At 39.9% G+C, this 23,667-nt stretch overlaps 1 protein-coding gene across 4 annotated transcripts in view; it reads right to left on the bottom strand.

Annotated features, from left to right (window-relative positions):
* ZYG11B (zyg-11 family member B, cell cycle regulator) overlaps window positions 1-23,667 on the bottom strand; it is a 117,703-nt gene that overhangs the window by 52,140 nt on the left and 41,896 nt on the right. For 3 of the 4 annotated variants that reach the window (XR_005026316.2, XM_036892876.2, XM_036892877.2), the window contains exon 2: window positions 13,761-13,926. Coding sequence is in view for 2 of the 4 variants with exons in the window: in XM_036892876.2 (XP_036748771.1) it covers window positions 13,761-13,926 (166 nt within the window). In the remaining 2 variants the exon portion in view is untranslated. Of the gene's footprint in view, window positions 1-13,760; window positions 13,927-23,667 lie in introns of those variants that run through there. The other variant, XM_036892878.2, reaches the window with a different exon arrangement.

Here is a 23,667-nt window from a genome sequence, read left to right as displayed (position 1 = left end):
GATATAAAGAAGAACCAAATGGCAATTTTAGAACTGAAAAATACAATAGTGATTGGGCTCAACAATAGAATGGAAGGAACAGAGGAAAGAATCAGTGAGCTGAAAGATAAATAGAAATTACCCAATTTTAGAAAAAAAAAAAAAACCTGAACAGACCTTTTTGTGTCATTGGAGTCCCAGAAGAGAGAGGGCAGGGTTGAAAAAAGTACTTGAAGAAATAATGGCTATACACCTAGAATGACTCAAAAACAAAGTAGTAATGCCAACTGCTGGTAGGTACGCAGAGGGAATGAGTTAGTCACATATTGCTGGCAGAAGTGTGGAATGTATGGCAGTTTCTGGGTATTTATAGCAATAGCATTTCTGGGTATTTATACTAGACAAATGAAAACTTATGCTCTGAGGGAGATTCATGATAGCAACATGAGAGGTGAGACAGAGAACTCCTCCCCAAATCACATATAAAATGAAAGTATAGTTAATACAACTAATCCTAAAAGAACAACAGGGAAGAAGGGTGGACCAGACTGCAAACACCTGGAGAACAGACCAGATCTCATGAAACAGGGTAATGTACCAAAGCCTTGATCTGACGGGACACAAGCCCTTTCCCAACCCCAACTCACCGGCTGGAGGAAGAAAAACAGAGCAGAGAAGGGTGGAAGCCTATGACTGCTGAACACCTAGGCCTGGAGATCTGCTTTGGGAGCACAAACCTACATTGCATGGTGCTCTGGAGACTAGCGGGGTTGGAAAGCTAAGACAGGGAGAATACTTGGAGAGACTCAGATTCCAGCCATTTGAGGAGGACAAGGATCCACAAAGGGCTGTTCTGGGACAAAGGAAAGGTGGGTGGTCTGAGAGGGATGCGGAAGGGGCAGGCTTAGCACAGAGCTTGCTGTGTGGGAGAAGGGAAAGGTGGACAAGGTTGTCTGGGTGCGTTCTGCCCAGCAGATTGGGAACTTTCAGGAGCTTTAGGCACTTCATCCCCCTGGTTGGCTACTGAGCCCTGAGGTCCCACACTGCAATACAGAGCCTGCTGCACCTTCCTCCTGGTTTGCCAGCACTGGCTCGCAATCCCGCAGTCCCTGTCCTGGTGTGAGGTCAGCCAGAGGAAGGCCCCATTTATGGTAGCTACGGACGCAAAACACAGAGGCTTACACCTGTGTAACTGGCCCACTGGTTCTGATAGTGCAGACAGGCATTGCAGCCGGGAAGCAGGCAACAGCTCTCTCCTCCACCCAAGCACCAGTGCTGCTCCCCTGCAACCCACGACATCACTCCAGGTGCTAAGCAGCTCCAGAGACTAGACCTTCTGGGCACTAGAGGGTGACACATACAAATATGAAACGTCAAAGGAACCTGGTTCAAACAAAAATCTCAGAAACACGAGAAAAAGGGCCAAATGAAACTGAAATCACCAATCTTCCTGAAAGAGAGTTCAAAATTAAAATCATAAACATGCAAATGGACGTACAGAAAAATTATTCAAGAACTCAGTGATGAATTTGGGACAGATTCAAACATTAAGAAATTCCATATCTGAAATGAAACATACAATGGAGGGATTTAAAAGTAGATTAGATGTAGAAGAAGAGATATAACAAGGAATATAAATTAGACAAGAGGAATACAAAGAAGCTGAGGCACAGAGAGAAAAAAGGATCTCTAAGAATTAAAGAATAGTGAGAAAACTGTGTGACCAATCCAAACGGAACAATATTCGCATTATAGGGTACCAGAAGAAGAAGAGAGAGAAAAACAGATAGAAAGTGTCACTGAGGAGGTAATTCCTGAAAACTTCACCACTCTGGGGAAGGAGATAGTCAGTCAGGTCATGGAGTTGCACAGATCTCCCACCACAAGGGACCCAAGAAAGACAACACCAAGACATATAATAATTAAAATGGCAAAGATCAAGGATAAGGACAGACTTTTAAAAGCATCTAGAGAAAGAAAAAAGATCACATACAAAGGAAAACCCATCAGGCTATCATTAGACATCTCAACAGAAACTTTACAGGCCAGAAGGGAGTGGCATGACATATTTAATGCAATGAAACAGAAGGGCCTCAAACCAATAATACTCTACCCTCCAAGGTTATCATTTAAATTTGAAGGAGGGAATAAATAATTTTCAGATAAACAAGCTGAGAGAATTTACCTCCAACAAACCACCTCTACAGTGGATTTTGGAGGGACTGCTATAGATGAAAGTATTCCTAAGGCTAAAAACCTGCTACCAGGGGAAATAAAACCACAACAAAGTAAAACAATTAATTACTAAGCAGATGCAAAATCAAATCAACTACCCGTAAAGTCAATCAAGAGATAGACAAAGAGTACAGAATATGATCCCTAATATATAAAGAATGGAGGGGGAAGAAAAAGGCGGAAAAAGAAAAAAGGTAATAGCATACTAAATGAGTAAAGTTAGACTGTTAGATAGTAAGGAAGTTACCCTTGTACCTTTGGTAACCAAGAATCTAAGGCCTATAATGGCAATAACTACCTATCTATTAATAATCACCCTAAATGTAAATGGTCTGAATGCACCAATCAAAAGACATAGAGTCACTGAATGGATAAAAAAACAAGGCCCACATATATGCTGCCTACAAGAGACTCACTTCAAACCCAAAGACATACACAGACTGAAAGTAAAGGGATGGAAAAAGATATTTCATGCAATGACTAGGGAGAAAAAAGCAGGAGTTGTAGTACTTGTATCAGACAAAATAGACTTCAAAACAAAGAAAGTCAAAAGAGAAAAAGAAGGACATTACATAATGATAAAGTGGTCAGTCCAACAAGAGATATAACCATTATAAATATCTATGTACCCAACAAAGGATCACCTACATATGTGAAACAAATACTAAAAGAATTAAGGGGGAAATAGAATGCAATGTATTCATTCAAGGAGACTTGAACACTCACTCTAAAGGACAGATCGACCAGACAAAAAATAAGTAAGGAGACAGAGGCACTGAGAAACACATTAGAACATATAGACTTAATGGACATCTACAGAACACTTCATCCAAAAGCAGCAGGATACACATTCTTCTCAAGTGCACATGGAACATTTTCAAGAATAGATCATATACTAGGCCACAAAAAGAGCCTCAGTGAATTCAAAAAGACTGAAATGATACCAACCAGCTTCTTAAAACACAAAGGTATGAAACTAGAAATAAATTATGCAAAGAAAATGAAAAAGCCCACAAACACATGAAGGCTTAATAACATGCTCCTAAATAATCAATGGATCAATGACTTAATAAAAACAGAAATCAAGCAATACATGAACACAAATGACAACAATTATTCAGCACCCCAAAATCTGTGAGATGCAGCAAAGGCTGTGCTAAGAGGGAAGTATATTGCAATACAGGCCTACCACAGGAAAGAAGAACAATCCCGTATGAACAGTGTAAACTCACAATTAACGAAATTAGAAAAAGAAGAACAAATGAGGCCCAAAGTCAGTAAAAGGATATAATGAAGATTAGAGCAGAAATAAATAAAATTGAGAAGAATAAAACAATAGAAAAAAAGCAGGAGCTGGTTCTTTGAGAAAATAAAACAGATAAACCCCTAGCAAGACTTATCAAGAAAAAAAGTCTACACACATAAAGAAAGTCAGAAATGAGAAAGGAAAAATAACTATTGACACCACGAAAATACAAAGAATTATTAGAGAATACTATGAAAAATTATATGCTAGCAGACACAGAGACTCCAAGAAGGAACTAGTGGTTACCAAAGGGGAGGGAGGGAGAAGGGGACTGTGGGGTATTATGTTTAGTACACATGGTGTGGGGGATCACAGGTAAAACAGTTTAGCACAGAGAAGGCAAATACTGGATCTGTGGCATCTTGCTGCACTGATGGACAGTGACTGCACTGGGGTATGGGTGGGGACTTGATGGTATGGGTGAATGTGGTAGCCACATTGTTTTTTCATGTGAAACCTTTATGAGAGTGTGTATCACTAATATCTTTAAAAAATTAATTTAAAAAAATTAACACGCACACACACAAATTGTATGCTAACAAACTGCACAACGTAAAAGAAATGGGCAACTTTCTAGAAAAATACAACCTTCCAAGACTGACCAAGGAAGAAATAGAAAATCTGAATAGACCAATTACTAAGAAGGAAATTGAACTGGTAATAAAAAAAAACAAACTAAGAACAAAAATCCTGCACCAGATAGTATCACTGCTGAATTTTATCAAACATTTAGTGAAGACATAGTACCCATCCTCCTTAAAGTTTTCCAAAAAGTACAAGAGGAAGGAATACTCCCAAACTCATTATACAAGGCCAGCATCACTCTAATACCAAAACCAGGCAAAGGCACCACAAAAAAAGAAAATTATAGACCAATATCCCTGATGAACATAGATGCAAAAATACTCAACAAAATATTAGCAAACTGATTTCAAAAAGATCATTCATCATGATCAAGTGGGATACATCCCAGGGATGCAAGGATGGTACAACATTTGAAAATCCATCAATAGCATCCACTACATCAATAAAAAGAAGGACAAAACCCACATGATCACCACCATAGATGCCAAAAAAGCATTCAACAAAACTCAAAATCCATTCATGATAAAAACTCGACAAAATGGGCATAGAGGGCAAGTACCTCAACATAATAAAGGCCATATATGACAAACCCACAGCCAATATCATACTTAATAGTGAGAAGATGAAAGCTTTTCCTTTAAGATAGGGAACAAGAAAAGGATGCCCACTCTCCCCTAATTTATTCAACATAGTTCTGGAGGTCCTAGCCACAGCCATCAGACAACACAAAGAAATAAAGCACATCCAGATTGGCAAGGAAGAAGTTAAACTGTCCCTGTTTGCAGGTGACATATTGTATGTAAAAAACCCTAAAGACTCCATTGCAAAACTACTAGATCTAATATGTGAATTCAGCAAAGTTGCAGGATACAAAATCAATACACAGAAATGTTGCATTCTTTACACTAATGATGAACTAGCAGAAAGAGAAATCAAGAAAACAATTCAATTCACAACTGTATCAAAAAGAATTAAATACCGAGGAATAAACCTAACCAAGTGAAAGACCTATACTCTGAAAACTACAACACTCACAAGCAAAATTAAAGAAGACACCAAAAAATGGAAACACATCCTGCACTCATGCATAGAAAGAATCAATATTGTCAAAATTGCCATCCTGCCTAAAGAAATCTACAGATTCAATGCAATCCCTATCAAAATACCAACAGCATTCCTCAATGAACTAGTACTAAAATTCATCATGGAACCACAAAAGACCCCAAATAGCCAAAGCAATCCTGAGAGGGAAGGGTAAAGCTGGGGGGCTTACGCTCCCTGACTTGAAGGTCTACTACAAAGCCACAGTAATCAAGACAATTTGGTACTGGGACAAGAACAGACCCATAGACCAATGGAACAGACTAGAGAGCCCAGATGTACGGTTAGTTAATATATGATTAAGGAGCCATGGATATACAATGGAGAAACAACAGCCTCTTCAACAAATGGTGTGGGCAAAATTGGACAGCTACATGAAGAGAATGAAACTGGATTACTGTCTAACCCCATACAAAAAAGTAAACTCAAAATGGATCAAACATCTGAATGTAAGTCTGGAAACCATAAAACTCTTAGAAGAAAACATAGGCAAAAATCTCTAGAATACAAACATGAGCAACTTTTTCCTGAACACATCTCCTTGGGCAAGGGAAACAAAATAAAAAATGAACAAATAGGACTACATCATACTAAAAAGCACCTGTACAGCAAAGGACACCATCAGCAGAACAAAAAGGCATCCATCCTACAGTACAGCAGAATATATTTGTAAATGACATATCTGACAAGGGGCTAACATCCAAAATACATAAAGAATTCACATACCACAACACCAAAAAGCAAATAACCCTATTAAAAAATGGGCAGACGATATGAAGAAACAGTTCTCCAAAGAAGAAATTCAGATGGTCAACAGGCAAATGAAAACATGCTCCACATCGCTAATTATCAGGGAAATGCAAATTAAAACCACAATGAGGTATCATCTCACACCAGTTACGATGGCCAACATCAAAAAGACTAGGAACAACAAATGCTAGTGAGGATGCAGAGAAAAGGGAACCCTCCTACAGTGCTGGTGGGAATGTAAATTAGTTCAATCATTGTGGAAAGCAATATGGAGGTTCCTCAAAAAACTAAAAATAGAAATACTATTTGACCCAGGAACTCCACTCCTAGGAATTTATGCAAAGAAAACAACTTCTCATATTCAAAAAGACATATGCACTCCGATGTTTATCACAGCACTATTTACAATCGCCAAGATATGGAAGCAACCTAAGTGTCCATCAGTAGATGAATGGATAAAGAAGATGTGGTACATATATACAATGGAATACTATTCAGCCATAAGGAACAAACAAATCCTACTGTTTGCAACAATATGGATGGAGCTAGAGAGTATCATGCTCAGTGAAATAAGTCGGGCAGAGAAAGACAAATGCCAAATGATTTCCCTCATTTGTGGTGTATAAGAATGAATCAAAACTGAAGGAATAAAATAGCAGCAGACCCACAGACACCAAGAAGGGACTAGTGGTTACGAAAGGGGACGAGTGGGTGAGGTGGGCGGGGAGGGAGGAAGAAGGGGATTGTGGGGCATCATGATTGGTATACATTGTGTGTGTCAGGTCATGGGGAAGACAGTATAGCTCAGAAAAGACAAATAGGGACTCTGTGGCATCTTACTACAATGATGCACAGTGACTGCAATGGCGTATGGGGGGAGACTTGATAACAAGGGTGAATGTAATAACCACATTGTTTTTCTTTTGAAACCTTCATAAGAGTGTGTGTCAATAATACCTGAATAAACAGATAAATAAAAAATAAATGTGAAAAACAGAAACTAATTTTTCCATAGTAGTATTTATTGATTCTTCCACTAACAAATAAAGATGCAAGATATTTTATACCAGCAGACTTCTAAATGGATATTTTGGAAGTTAAGTTATTTTTGCCATAAGAATGGCTTCTCGAAGGATCACAGGAAGATGGCGGTGTGAGCAGTTCAGAGGAAATCTCCTCACCAAAATACAAATATTCATGAAAATACAATAAATACAACTATTCCTAAAAGAGACACCAGTGGATGCAGTACAACAGCCAGGATACATCTATGTCTGTGAGAACTCAATATCGCATGAAGGGAGTAAGACACAAGCTGTGGCCAGGCGAGACCCGAACGCTCCCCCACCCCAGAGGGAAGAAAGGAGTCGGAATGGGGAGGGAGTGAAAGCCCAGGACTACTAAACAACCAGCTCCAGAAATCTGCACCGGGAGCGCAGATACAAGGTGCACGGGGTGCTGGATATTAGAGAAACGGAAAAGCAAAATCTGTGGGCAGGTCCCCACAACCGGCACCCCCGAGACAAAAGAAAAGTGAGTGCTTTCTGCAAGTCTTAAAGAGACAGGGACCTCATAGCTGGATGAAGTCGTCACGGCACAATTAGCCAGCAGCTGGGAATCCCAGGGAACCTTAGGTGCCCTAAACCCCGGGGAGGCAGCACGTCTCTGAAGCCCTTCACAGCACTAAGCAGCCTGCCAATCGTTCCTCCAACTGGCGCGGACCCCAACACACCGGCACAGTAGCGGGAGAGTGGTAGCACATGCCGGGGGCAGCTGCACCAGAAGGGACTGGTAGCAGGTCGCGTGCACCAATGGCACCACAGGAGACCAGGAGAGGCTCGTGTGAGCCTGAAGCAGTGGCAACCGAATAGCCCAGGTATGGCTGATGCACACCAGTGGCACTGGAGCCAGAGGAGCCCGGTAGAGGCCCGCGAGGGAGAGCCCCGCGTGCACCTGCAGTGGAGCCAGAGGGAGCAGGTGCGCTTCAGGGAGCAGGTGCGCTTCCAGCAGCCGACCGGAATCGCAGCCCAACACACAGCCGCCCAGGCCAGACCCAAAGGCCACTGCTGGTACACAGCTGCCTGGCAGGGGTGCCACTATCATGGACGAACGCACCTGGTGTGCCTGCCACTCCCCACAAGGCTCCGCGCTGCTCTAACAGAGACCACGCCCACAGCAGCTTAGGGGACTAACCCGGTGGCTGCTCCAGGAGTGCGGTTAACCGTCACAGGCAGCGGAGAAGGGCAAGGCATCCAGCAAGCAGGAAAGGACTTTCTTTTCCCAGCTGACACACCTGCAACCTGCCTAGAGCCAATGCTATCACCGTGAAAAGGCAACAAAATTTAGTCCAGTCCAAGATAGTTCAGACAACACCTGAGACAGGAGCTGTAGAGACAGACCTAACCAGTCTCCCTGAAAAAGAATTCAAAATAAAAATCATAAACATGCTGACAGAGCTGCAGAGAAATATGCAAGAGCTACGGGATGAAGTCCAGAGGGAGATTACAGACGTCCAGAGGGAGATTACAGAAGGGAGACAAACTTTGGCAGGATTTATAAGCAGAATAGATAAGATGCAAGAGGCCATTGATTGAATAGAAACCAGAAAACAGGAACGCATAAAAACTGACACAGAGATAAAAGGATCTTCAGGAATGAAACAATATTAAGAGAACTGTGTGACCAATCCAAAAGGAACAATATCCGCACTATAGGGGTACCAGAAGAAGAGGAGAGAGAAAAAGGGATAGAAAGTGTCTTTGAAGAAATAATTGCTGAGAACTTCCCCAAACTGGGGGAGGAAATAGTTGCTCAGACTATGGAGGCACACAGAACTCCCAAGAGACAGGACCCAAAGAGGACAACAACATGACACATAATAATTAAAATGGCAAAGATCAAGGACAAGGACAAGGACAGAGTATTAAAGGCAGCCAGAGAGAGAAAAAAGGTCACCTACAAAGGAAAACCCATCAATCTATCATAAGACTTCTCAACAGAAACCTTACAGGCCAGAAGAGAATGGCATGATATATTTAATGCAATGAAACAGAAGGGCCTTGAACCAAGGATACTGTATCCAGCACAATTATTATTTAAATCTGAAGGAGGGATAAAACAATTCCCAGACAAGCAAAAGTTGAGGGAATTTGCCTCCCACAAACCACCTCTACAGGGTATTTTAGAGGGACTGCTCTAGATGGGAGCACTCCTAAAAAGAGCACAGAACAAAACACCCAACATATGAAGAATGAAGGAGGAGGAATAAGAAGTGAGAGAAATAATCATCAGACTGTGTTTATAATAGCTCAATAAGCAAGTTAAGTTAGACAGTAAGGTAGTAAACAAGCTAACCTTGAATCTTTGGTAACCACGAATCTAAAGCCTGAAATGGCAACAAGTACATATCTTTCAATAATCACCCTAAATGTAAATGGAATGAATGCACCAATCAAAAGATACAGAGTAATAGAATGGATATAAAAAAGCAAGACCCATCTATACGCTGCTTACAAAAGACTCACCTCAAACCCAAACACATGCACAGACTAAAAGTCAAGGGATGGAAAAAGATATTTCATGCAAACAACAGGGAGGAAAAAGCAGGTGTTACAGTACTAGTTTCAGACAAAATAGACTTCAAAATAAAGAAAGTAAAGAGATAAAGAAGGACATTATATACTGATAAAGGGCTCAATCCAAAAACAGGATATAACCATTATAAACATATATGCACCCAATACAGGAGCACCAATATATGTGAAACAAATACTAATAGAATTAAAGGAGGAAATAGAATGCAATGCATTCATTTTGGGAGACTTTAACACACCACTCACTCCAAAGGACAGATCCACCAGACAGAAAATAAGTAAGGACACAGAGGCACTGAACAACACACTAGAACAGATGGACCTAATAGACATCCATAGAACTCTACATCCAAAACCAACAGGATACACATTCTTCTCAAGTGCACATGGAACATTCTCCAGAATAGAACACATACTAGGCCACAAAAAGAGCCTCAGTAAATTACAAAAGATTGAAATCCTACCAACCAACTTTTCAGACCACAAAAGTACAAAACTAGAAATAAATTGTACAAAGAAAGCAAAAAGGCTCACAAACACATGGAGGCTTAACAACATGCTCCTAAATAATCAATGGATCAACGACCAAATTAAAATGGAGATACAGCAATATATGGAAACAAATGACAACAACAACACAAAGCCCCAACTTCTGTGGGATGCAGCAAAAGCAGTCTTAAGAGGAAAGTATATAGCAATCCAGGCATATTTAAAGAAGGAAGAACAATCCCAAATGAATAGTCTAATGTCACAATTATAGAAATTGGAAAAAGAAAAGCAAATGAAGCCTAACGTCAGCAGACGGAGGGACATAATAAAGATCAGAGAAGAAATAAATAAAATTGAGAAGAATGAAACGAAAGAAAAAAAATCAATGAAACCAAGAGCTGGTTCTTCGAGAAAATTAACAAAATAGATAAGCCAGACTTATTAAGAGAAAAAGAGAGTCAACACACATCAATAACAACAGAAACGAGAAAGGAAAAATCACAACAGACCCCATGGAAATACAAAGAATTATTAGAGACTACTATGAAAACCTATATGCTAACAAGCTGGAAAACCTAGGAGAAATGGACAAATTCTTAGAAAAATACAACCTTCCAAGACTGATCCAGAAAGAAACAGAAAATCTAAACAGACCAATTACTTGTAATGAAAATGAATCAGTAATCAAAAAACTACCCAACAACAAAACCCCTGGGCCAGATGGATTTACTCAGAATTTTATCAGACATACTGAGAAGACATAATACCTATTCTCCTTAAAGTAAGAGGAGGGAATACTCCAAAACTCATTCTATGAAGCCAACATCACCCTAATACCCAAACCAGACAAAGACTCCACCAAAAAAGAAAACTACAGAATATCCCTGATGAAAGTAGATGCAAAAATTCTCAATGAAATATTAGCAAACCAAAATAAAAAATACATCAAGAGGATTATACACCATGACCAAGTGGGATTCATCCCAGGAATGCAAGGATGGTACAACATTCGAAAGTCCATCAACATCATCCACCACATCAACAAAAAGGACAAAAACCCCATGATCATCTCCATAGAAGCTGAAAAAGCATTCAACAAAATTCAACATCCAACCATGATTAAAAACTCTCAACAAAATGGGCATAGAGGGCAAGAACCTCAACATAATAAAGGCCATATATGATAAACCCACAGCTAACATCATACTGAACAGCGAGAAGCTAAAAGCTTCTCCTGTGAGATCGGGAACAAGACAGAGATGCCCACTCTTCCCACTGTTATTCAACATAGTACTGGAGCTCCTAACCACGGCAATCAGACAAAACAAAGAAATACAAGGAATCCAGATTGGTAAAGAAGAAGTCAAACTGTCACTATTTGCAGATGACATGATATTGTACATAAAAAACCCTAAGGACTCCATTGTAAAACTACTAGAACTAATATCGGAATCCAGCAAAGTTGCAGGATACAAAATTAACACACAGAAATCTGTAGCTTTCCTATACACTAAAAATGAACAAATAGAAAGAGAAATCAGGAAAACAATTCCATTCACAATTGCATCAAAAAGAATAAAATACCTAGGAATAAACCTAACCAAGGAAATGAAAGACCTATATCCTGAAAACTATAAGACACTCTTAAGAGAAATTAAACAGGTCACTAACAAATGGAAACTCATCCCATGCTCCTGGCTAGGAAGAATTAATATCGTCAAAATGGCTATCCTACCCAAAGCAATATACAGATTCGATGCAATCCCTATCAAATTACCAACAGCATTCCTCAATGAACTGGAACAAATAGTTCAAAAATTCATATGGAACCGCCAAAGACCCCAAATAGCCAAAGCAATCCTGAGAAGGAAGAATAAAGTAGGGGGGATCTCGCTCCCCAACTTCAAGCTCTACTACAAAGCCACAGTAATCAAGACAGCTTGGTACTGGCACAAGAACAGAGCCACAGACCAGTGGAACAGAATAGAGACTCCAGAGCTTAACCCAAACATATATGGTCAATTAATATATGATAAAGAGCCATGGACATACAATGGAGAAATGACAGTCTCTTCAACAGATGGTGCTGGCAAAACTGGACAGCTACATTTAAGAGAATGAAACTGGATCACTGTCTAACCGCAAACACAAAAGTAAATTCGAAATGGATCAAAGACCTGAATGTACGTCATGAAACCATAAAAGTCTTAGAAAAAAACATATGCAAAAATATCTTGGACATAAACATGAGTGACTTCTTCATGAACATATCTCCCTGGGCAAGGGAAACAAAGGCAAAAATGAACAAATTGGACTATATCAAGCTGAAAAGCTTCTGTACAGCAAAGGACACCATCAATAGAACAAAAAGGTATCCTACCATATGGGAGAATATATTCATAAATGACAGATCCAATAAAGGATTGACATCCAAAATATATAAAGAGCTCACGCACCTCAACAAACAAAAGCAAATAATCCAATAAAAAAATGGGCAGAGGAGCTGAATAGACAGTTCTCTAAAGAAGAAATCCAGATGGCCAACAGCCACATGAAAAGATGCTCCACATTGCTAATCATTAGAGAAATGCAAATTAAAACCACAATTAGATATCACCTCACACCAGTAAGGATCACCATCATCAAAAAGACAAACAACAACAAATGTTGGCGAGGTTGTGGAGAAAGGGGAACCCTCCTACACTGCTGGTGGGAATGTAAATTAGTTCAACCATTGTGGAAAGCAGTATGGAGGTTCCTCAGAATGCTCAAAATAGAAATACCATTTGACCCAGGAATTACACTTCTAGGAATTTACCCTAAGAATGCAGCACTTCAGTTTGAAAAAGGACAGATGCACCCCTATGTTTATCGCTGCACTATTTACAATAGCCAAGAAATGGAAGCAACCTAAATGTCCATCAGTAGATGAATGGATAAAGAAGATATGGTACATATGCACAATGGAATATTACTCAGCCATAAGAAAAAAACAGATCCTACCATTCGCAACAATATCGATGGAGCGAGAGGGTATTACACTCAGTGAAATAAGCCAGGTGGAGAAAGACAAGTACCAAATGATTTCAGTCATATGTGGAGTATAAGAACAAAGAAAAACTGAAGGAACAAAACAGCAGCAGAATCACAGAACCCAAGAATGGACTAACAGTTACCAAAGGGAAAGAGACTGGGGAGGATAGGTGGAAAGGGAGGGATAAGGGTGGGGAAAAAGAAAGAGGGCATTACCATTAGCATGTATAGTGTGTGTGGGGCACGGGGAGGGCTGTGCAACACAGAGAAGACAAGTAGTCATTATACAGCATCTTACTATGCAGATGGACAGTGACTGTTAAGGGGTATGTGGGGGGGGACTTGGTGAAGGGGGGTGACTAGTAAACATAATGTTCTTCATGTAATTGTAGATTAATGATACCAAAATAAAAAATAAAGAAAAAAAAAGAATGGCTTCTCTCAAAGCAAAAAAAAAAAATGGATGAAAAGTCATTTGTGCAGGTTAGAAAAGACAATTGCTTATTCTAAATTACACAATAAGTGGCTGGACAGGCAAAATTATATGAATTCCTTCCCCTCCAATCACACTAATCTGGACTTTTCTGTTATTTCAAAGAAAACAATCATTTGGCCACAGTAGCATTTCAAAGTCCAGTGCCAATTAACAGCACATATTTGTTTCCTCTCTTTTATTTTTTTCTTTTTACCATGAAAAGCCATAGTCTGAAGGAGTCGATCAGCCACCTCCTGTGGAAATACTCCAGGTTCCTGCAGACACAATGTTCCATCTTGTCTTGCTGAACAGAACTTCTCGAGGTGAGTAGTCAGGAAATTCAAGCAGATATCAAGTAAGGAATATGGAGACGCCTCCTCCTTAGAGCCCAAGAAAAAACATAAAAGGAACACAAAACCCATTAGATTAGCTACCAAAAAAGTAGAGAACAAAACATTCGTTTACTCACTCACTAAGTATTTTTATTCAGTATCTACCATATGCTAGAAGTGTTAGGCAGTGGAAATAAAACATGTGACCCATGTTCTCAAGGAGGAGGAGAAAACTATTAAAACAAATATTTACATAGTCTATTAAATATTATATTAGAGGACTTATTGGATAGTATGTAAAAACATAACAGTCAAAGTAGGTCAGAGAAGACCTCAGAGGCACAGCAGGTTAATGTTCCTAAATTACCACCCATAACCCTCCCCTGCTCAAACCTTCAATTGACTTCCAAGGGCCTTAAGTCAAAAGACAAAACTCTTAAATTGTTAGATTAATACCTAAGTCCTCCCAGAATCTAGCCCTAATTTACTTTCCGACTTCATCTCCCCCACAGTTTCCATCTGAACCTGATAGTTCAAATATGGTAAGTATATTTGGGTAAAAGAATTTACTATAGCTGTTAGCATCTTCAAAAAATAAAAAGATTGCCCCAGATATTCCAGTGTGAGGGATGAAAAAATAATCAAATAAGCACAAAGATTTAAGTGTCAGGGTTTTATAGGAATAAACACTCTAAATGTCCCCAACAAAACAATTAAAATACAATTATAGTAGCTACCATCCATTAGGTGCTGTCTATATTACTGTGCTAAGTGTTTTATATAAATTATTTACCATTTCATTTATTCCTCAATCTTATTTTTATTATTATTATGATTTTTTATTTTGTTACCATTAATCTACAATTACATGAAGAACATTATGTTTACTAGGGTCCCCCTTCACCAAATCCCCCCACAAACCCCATTACAGTCAATGTCCATCACCGTAGTAAGATGTTGTAGAATCACTACTTGTCTTCTCTGTGTTGCACAGCCATCCCCATTCCTCCCCCCCACATCATACATGCTAATTGTAATATCCCCTTTCTTCTTCCCCCCCTTATCCCTCTCTTCCCTCCCATCCTCCCCAGACCCTTTCCCTTTGGTAATGTTAGTCCATTCTTGGGTTCTGCGATTCTGCTGCTGTTTTGTTCCTTCAGTTTTTCTTTGTTCTTATACTCGACATATGAGTGAAATCATTTGGTATTTGTCTTTCTCCGCTTGGCTTATTTCACTGAGCATAATACCCTCTAGCTCCATCCATGTTGTTGGGAATGGTAGGATCTGTTTTCTTCTTATGGCTGAATAATATTCCATTGTGTATACGTACCACATCTTCTTTATCCATTCATCTACTGATGGACACTTAGGTTGCTTCCATATCTTGGCCATTGTGAATAGTGCAGCGATAAACATAGGGATGCATCTGTCTTTTTCAAACTGGAGTGCTGCTGCATTCTTAGGGTAAATTCCTAGAACTGTAATTCCTGGGTCAAATGGTATTTCTATTTTGAGCATTCTGAGGAACCTCCATACTGCTTTCCACAACGGTTGAACTAATTTACATTCCCACCAGCAGTACAGGAGGGTTCCCCTTTCTCCACAACCTCGCCAACATTTGTTGCTGTTTGTCATTTAGATGATGGCTTTCCTTACTGGTGTGGAACCTAATAGTGGTTTTAATTTGCATTTCTCTCATGATTAGCAATGTGGAGCATCTTTTCATGAGTCTGCTGGCTATCTAAATTTCTTCTTTGGAGAACTGTCTGCTCATCTCCTCTGACCATTCTTTAATTGGATTATTTGTTTTTTGTTTGTTGAGGTGCATGAACTCTTTATATATTTTGGATATTAAGCCTTTATCAGATCTGTCATTTATGAATATATTCTCCCATACTGTAGGGTACCTTTTTGTTCTATTGATGGTGTCCTTTGCTGTACAGAAGCTTTTCAGCTGGATGTACTCCCACTTGTTCATTTTTGCTTTTGTTTTCCTTGCCCGGGGAGATATGTTCATGAAGAAGTTGCTCATGTTTATGTCCAAGATATTTTTGCGTATGTTTTTTTCTAAGAGTTTTATGGTTTCATCAATTATATTCATATCTGATCCATTTCAAATTTACTCTTGTGTATGGGGTTAGAGAGTGATCCAGTTTCATTCTCTTAAACGTAGCTGTCCAGTTTTGGCAGCACCATCTGTTGAAGAGACTGTCATTTCTCCATTGTATGTCCATGGCTCTTTATCATATATTAATTGACCATATATGTTTGGGTTAAGCTCTGGAGTCTCTATTCTGTTCCACTGGTCTGTGGCTCTGTTCTTGTGCCAGTACCAAGCTGTCTTGATTACTGTGGCTTTGTAGTAGAGCTTGAAGTTGGGGAGCGAGATCCCCCCCACTTTATTCTTCCTTCTCAGGATTGCTTTGACTATTTGGGGTCTTTGGTCTTTCCATATGAATTTTTTAACTATTTGTTGTAGTTCGTTGAAGAATGTTGTTGGTAATTTGATAGGGATTGCATCGAATCTGTATATTTCTTTGGGCAGGATGGCCATTTTGACGATATTAATTCTTCCTAGCCAGGAGCATGTGATGAGTTTCCATTTTTTAAGTGTCCTTTTTAGTTTCTCTTAAGAGTGTCTTATAGTTTTCAGGGTATAGGTCTTTCACTTCTTTGGTTAGGTTTATTCCTAGGTATTTTATTCTTTTTGATGCAATTGTGAATGGAATTGTCTTCCTGATTTCTCTTTCTATTGGTTCATTGTTAGTGTATAGGAAAGCTACAGATTTCTGTGTGTTAATTTTGTATCCTGCATCTTTGTTGTATTCCGATATCAGTTCTAGTAGTTTTGGAGTGGAGTCTTTAGGGTTTTTTATGTACAATATCATGTCATCTGCAAATAGTGACAGTTTGACTTCTTCTTTACCAATCTGAATTCCTTGTATTTCTTTGTTTTGTCTAATTGCCATGGCTAGGACCTCCAGTACTATGTTAAATAACAGTGCGGAGACTGGACATCCCTGTCTTGTTCCCGATATCATAGGAGAAGTTTTCAGTTTTTCACTGTTCAGATGATGTTAGCTGTGGGTTTATCATATATGGCCTTAATTACGTTGAGGTATTTGCCCTCTATACCCATTTTGCTGAGAGTTTTTATCATGAATGGATGTTGAATTTTGTTGCTTTTTCAGCATCTATGGAGATGATCATGTGGTTTTTGTCCTTTTTCTTGATGTGGTGGATGATGTTGATGGATTTTCAAATGTTGTATCATCCTTGCATCCCTGCGATGAACCCCACTTAGTCGTCGTGTATGATCCTTTTGATATATTTTTGAATTCGGTTTGCTAACATTTTGTTGAGTATTTTTGCATCTATGTTCATCAGGGATATTGGTCTGTAGTTTTCTTTTTTGGTGGGGGTCTTTGCCTGGTTTTGGTATTAGGGTGATGTTGGCTTCATAGAATGAGTTTGGGAGTATTCCCTCCTCTTCTATTTTTTGGAAAACTTTTAAGGAGAATGGGTATTATGACTTCTCTGTATGTCTGATAAAATTTTGAGGTAAATCCATCTGGTCTGGGGGTTTTATTCTTGGGTGGTTTTTTTGATTACTACTTCAATATCTTTGCTCCTAATTGGTTTGTTTAAATTTTGTGTTTCTTTCTTGGTCAGGCTGGGAAGGTTGTATTTTTCTAGGAAGTTGTCCATTTCTTCTAGGTTTTCCAGCTTGTTAGCATATAGGTGTTCATAGTAGTCTCTAATAATTCTTTGTATATCTGTGGAGTCTTGATTTTTCCTTTCTTGTTTTTGATTCGGTGGATGTGTATTGATTCTCTTTGTCTCTTAATAAGTTTGGCTAGAGGCTTATCTATTTTGTTTATTTTCTCAAAGAACCAGCTCTTGGTTTCATTGATTTTTTTCTATTGTTTTATTCTTCTCTATTTTGTTTATTTCTTCTCTGATCTTTATTACGTCCTTCTTTCTTCTGACTTTAGGCCTCATTTGTTCTTCTTTTTCCAATTTCGATAATCGTGACGTTAGACTATTCATTTGGGACTGTTCTTCCTTCTTTAAGTAGGCCTGGATTGCTATATACTTTCCTCTTAAGACTGCTTTCACTACGTCCCACAGAAGTTGGGGCTTTGTGTTGTTGTCATTTGTTTTCATATATTTCTTGATCTCTATTTTAATTTGCTCCTTGATCCATTGATCAATTAGGAGCATGTTGTTAAGCCTCCTTGTGTATGTGAGCCTTTTTGTTTTCTTTGGACAATTTATTTCGTTTTATATCTTTGTGGTCTGAGAAGTTGGTTGGTAGAGTTTTAAACTTTGTAATTTACTGAGGCTCTTTTTGTCGCCTAGTATGTGGTCTATTCTGGACAATGAACCATGGGCACTTGAGAAGAATGTGTATCCTGTTGCTTTTGGATGTAGAGTTCTATACATGTCTATTAGATTCATCTGTTCTAGTGTGTTGTTCAGTGCCTCCGTGTCCTTACTTTTTTTCTATCCAGTGGATCTATCCTTTGGAGTGAGTGGTGTGTTGACGTCTCCTACAATGAATGCACTGACCGATTACTGGAATTATAGGTGGTGGCGTGAGAGGAGAGACAGAGGCTTCGTCCTAAAACTGGATACAATTAGAAAATATAGTTGGCGCAACTAATCCTGAGAGAGCAACAGGAAAGAGGACTACGCCAGACTGCATACACCTGAAGAAAAGAACAGACCTCACCGAACGGGGTAACGTACCAGAGCTGTGACTCTGCAGGACCTGAGCCCCTCTCCCACCCCAGCTCACTGGTGGAAGGAAGCTCACACAGGGAGGGAGTGGAAGGCTTCGGACTGCTGAATACCTAGTTCCGGAGATCTGCTCTGGGAACACAAACCTACATTTCATGGTTCTTTCATGAGACTCGCATGACTACCAGGTTGGAAAGTTAATACAGTCAGAGTTCCTGGGGAGACTGGAATTCTGGCTGCTTGTGGAAAGCAGGGATCCATATCCGGCTGCTCTGGGACAAAAACTTACACCTGTGTGACCAGCCCACTGGCTCAGGCAGTGGAGACTGGCACAGCAGCCGGGATGGGGGAACTGCTCTTTCCTCCCCCCAGGCACCAGTACCATTCCCCTGCGACCACCGACATTGCTTCAGGGGCTGAGCAGCTCCAGAATAGAGGTCCTGGACACTAGAGGGCACCATATACAAACATGAAATGCCAAAGGAACCTTGTCCAGAAAAAAATTATTAATACAACTTCCAAGAAAGATTTAAATGATATGGATCTCATGACTCTTCCTGAAAGGGAGTTCAAAATAAAAATCATCAACATTGTAATGGAGGTACGGAAAGACATCCAAGAACTCAGGAATGAATTCAGGTTGGAGATCCAATCGTAGAAGAGCATGATAGAGGGCATTAAAAGCAGGTTGGATACAGTGGAGGAGACAGTAAATGAAATAGAAACTAGAGAACAGGAATACAAAGAAACTGAAGCACAGAGAGAAAAAAGGATCTCTGAAAATGAAAGAATATTGAGAGAACTGTGACCAATCCAAGCAGAACAATATTCGCATTATAGGGATACCAGAAGAAGAAGAGTGAGAGAAAGGGATAGAAAGTGTCTTTGAGGAGTTAGTTGCTGAAAACTTCCCAATCTGGGATCCACAGATCTCTCAACACAAGGAACTCAAGGAAGACAACACCAAGACACATAGTAATTAAAATGGAAAAGATCAAGGGTAAGGACAGACTGTTAAAAGCAGCCTGAAACAGAAATAAGATCACATACAAAGGAAAGCCCATCAGGCTAACATCAGACTTATCAGCAGAAACCTTACAGGCCAGAAGGGAATGGCATGATGTATTTAATGCCATGAAGCAGAAGGGAGTGGAACCAAGATTACTTTATCCAGGAAGATTATCATTTAAATTTGAAGGAGGGATTAAACAATTTCCAGATAAGCAAAAGCTGAGAGAATTTACCTCCCACAAACAATCTCTACAGTCTATTTTGGAGGGACTGCTATAGATGGAAGTGCTCCTAAGGTTGAAGAGCTGTCACCAGAGGTAATAAAACCACAGTATAGAAAGTAGTACAGCTAATTACGAAGCAAATGCAAAATTAAATTAACTATCCCAAAAGTTAATCAAGGGATAGACAAGAAGTACAGAATGTGATACCTAATATATAAAGAATGAAGGACGAAAAAAAAGGAGAAATAGAAAAGAACCTTTAGATTGTGTTTGTAACAGCATACTAAGTGAGTTAAGTTAGAAATGTTCTTCATGTAATTGTAGATTAATGATAATAAAATGAATTAAAAAAACAGATTTAATAAATAAACAAATAAATAAATAAATAAAAGATGCGTTGCATTCTATTTCATCCTTTAGTTCTGTTAGTATATGTTTCACATATGCTGGTGCTCCTGTGTTGGGTGCATATATATTTACAATGGTTATATCCTCTTGTTGGACTGACCCCTTTATCATTATGTAATGTCCTTCTTTATCTCTTGTGACTTTCTTTGTTTTGAAGTCTATTCTGTTTGATACTAGAACTGCTACACCTGCTTTTTTCTACCTGTTGTTTGCATGAAATATCTTTTCCCATCCCTTGACTTTTTCTCTGTGTGTGTCTTTAGGTTTGAGGTGAGTTTCTTGTAAGCAGCATATAGATGGGTCTTGCTTTTTTATCCATTCTATTACTCTGTGTCTTTTGATTGGTGCATTCAGTCCATTTACATTTAGGGTGATTATTGAAAGATATGTACTTATTGCCATTGCAGGCTTTAGATTCGTGGTTACCAAAGGTTCAAGGTTAGCTTTTTTAGTATCTTACTGTCAAACTTAACTCGCTTATTGAGCTGTTATAAACACTGCCTGGTGATTCTTTATTTCTCTCCCTTCTTATTCCCCCTCCTCCATTCTTTATATGTTGGGTGTTTTATTCTGGGCTCTTTTGTGTTTCCTTTAACTGCTTTTGTGGGTAGTTGATTTTATTTTTTGCCTTTAGTTAGTATTTGGTTGGTCTGCTTTCTTTGCTGTGATTTTATTTTCTCTGGTGACATTTAGTCTTAGGAGTGCTCCCATCTAGAGCAGTCCCTCTAAAATACCCTGTAGAGGTGGTTTGTGGGAGGCAAATTCCCTCAACTTTTGCTTGTCTGGGAATTATTTAATCCCTCCTTCATATTTAAATGATAATCATGCTGGATACAGTATTCTTGGTTCAAGGCCCTTCTGTTTCATTGCATTAAATATATCATACTATTCTCTTCTGGCCTGTAAGGTTTCTGTTGAGAAGTCTGATGATAGCCTATGGGTTTTCCTTTGTAGGTGACCTTTTTCCTCTCTCTAGCTGCCTTTAAAACTCTGTCCTTGTCCTTGATCTTTGCCATTTTAATTATTATATGTCTTACTGTTGTCCTCCTTGGGTCCCTTCTGTTGGGAGTTCTGTGTACTTCTGTGGTCTGATCGATTATTTCCTCCCCCAGTTTGGGGAAGTCTTCAGCCATTATTTCTTCAAAGACACTTTCTATCCCTTTTACTCTCTCTTCTTCTTCTGGTACCCCTATAATGCGGATATTGTTCCTTTTGGATTGGTCGCACAGTTCTCTTAATATTGCTTCATTCCTTGAGATCTTTTTATCTCTCTCTGCATCAGCTTCTATGCATTCCTGTTCTCTGGTTTCTATTCCATCAATGGCCTCTTGCATCTTATCCATTCTGCTTATAAATCCTACCAGAGACTGTTTCATTTCTGTAATCTCCCTCCAGACGTCATCTCTTAGCTCTTGTATATTTCTCTGCAGCTCCGTCAGTATGGTTATGACCTTTATTTTGAATTATTTTTCAGGAAGACTGGTTCTATCTCCTTCTCAGTGATTGACTCTGTGATTTTAGTCTGTATCAAATTCTTTTGCCTTTTCACGGTGATAGAGGTAGTTGTGCGGGGCTGGCGCTTTGTGTCGGTCGGGGGAATGTCCCTTCTTGCTGGTTTGTGGCCTTCCTCTCCTGGGAGAACAGCGACCTCTAGCAGCTTGTGCTGGGCAGCTGCACACAGATGTGGCCTCTGATTCTTGCCTTGCTGCTGTGGAGTTAAGCTCCGCCGTTGCTGTGGAGTAAAGGCCCATGGTTGCTATGGGTGTGGCCAGCCTCAGTCTGCTGCTCCAATATGGCAGAGCCACATTAGAGGGGAGACAGGCAGGAGGCTGTTTATCGCTGTGAGGGGCCTCCGAGCCGCACTGCCGCCAAGGGCATTAGGGTGCCTGGTGTTCCCTGGAATTCCCAGCTGCTGGGCTAAGTGTCCCAGGACGCTTCCATCCAGCTGTGGGGTCCCTGTCTCTTTAAGACTTTCAAAAAGCACTCACTTTTCTTTGTCCTAGGGGCGCCGGCTGCGGGGACCCACTCACAGGTCTTACTGTCCTGTTTCCCTAGTTTCCAGCACCCCATGCATGCAGTTTGTCTGTGCTCTGGTGTGGATGGCTAGGGCTGGCTATTTAGCAGTCCTGGGCTCCCTCTCCCTCCCGGCTCTGACTCCTCTCCTCCCGCCGGGAGCTGGGGTGAGGGGCACTTGGGTCCCACTGGGCCGTGACTTGTATCTTACCCCCTTCACGAGGTGCTGGGTTCTCGCAGGTGTGGATGTAGTCTGGCTGTTGTTCTGTGTCTTCTGGTCTCTCTTTTAGGAATACTTGTACTTGTTGTATTTTCAAAAATATATATGGTTTTGGGAGGAGATTTCCGCTGCTCTACTCAAGCCACAATCCTCAATCTTATTTTTAAAAGTAGTCAAGCACTACCTTTGTTTTTGCATAATTGAAAACAGCTCAGAAAATCATTATCCTTCTCAGCATTCTATACCTATACCTATGAGAAAATGTAGCTTCACATTAAAAACTGAATCAAGAGCGCAACTCTTAACTACATTAAACTATACATACGCAACATTTTAAAAGTTGACTAATATACAGCCATTAAAAATTCAAAGATACATGGGCTCTCTTGTCCCCTCCTAGCGTGAGCCAGGAGCTCTATTCTCTCACTTTATTTCTAAATGAAAGTCTGTACCTTGCTCACCTAAAATAAAAAAAAAATTCTAAGATACATTAGTTCAAAGATATATTAATCACATAGAAAAATACTCATAATACAAGGCATAAAAGATAGTTTATAGAGGAGGGATTAAAGATGGCAGCATGAGAGGTGAGACAGAGGCTTCCTCCTAAAACTGCATATAATACAGAAATATAATTAATACAACTAATCCTGAAAGAGCAACAGGAAAGAGAACTGCACCAAACTGCATACACCTGGAGAAAAGAATAAACCTCACGCAACAGAGTAACAAACCAAAGCTGTGGCCCGGTGGGACCCAAGCCCTTACCCCATCCCAGCTCACCGGCGGGAGGAAGAGAAACAGAGTGGAGAGACAGTGGAGGCCTGGAACTGGTGAATACCTAACTCTGGAGATCTGCTCTGGTAGCAAAAACCTACATTTCATGGTGCTTTCACGGTACTCTAGTGAGTAGGGGATTGGAAAGCTAAGACAGGTGGGATACCTGGAGAGACTGATATTCCAGCCACTTGTGGAAAGCAGGGATCCATAACTGGCTGCTCTGGCCCAAAGAAAGGCAGGCAGTCTGAGAGACTTCCTAAGAGCAAGAAGGCTGCTAGAAAGAGCAAGGATAGCACAGAGCTTAGTGCTCAGGAGAAAGGGCAGGTAGACAAAATTGTTTGGGGGCCCAGCAGGTTGGGAGCTTTCATGATGTTCAGGTGCTCCAGCTCC

Source organism: Manis pentadactyla, chromosome 4 (assembly GCF_030020395.1).
Source record: "Manis pentadactyla isolate mManPen7 chromosome 4, mManPen7.hap1, whole genome shotgun sequence".
NCBI classification, from domain to species: Eukaryota; Metazoa; Chordata; class Mammalia; order Pholidota; family Manidae; genus Manis; species Manis pentadactyla.
Note: the sequence above shows the minus strand (reverse complement) of the source record. Positions and strands in the feature narration are given on the sequence as shown.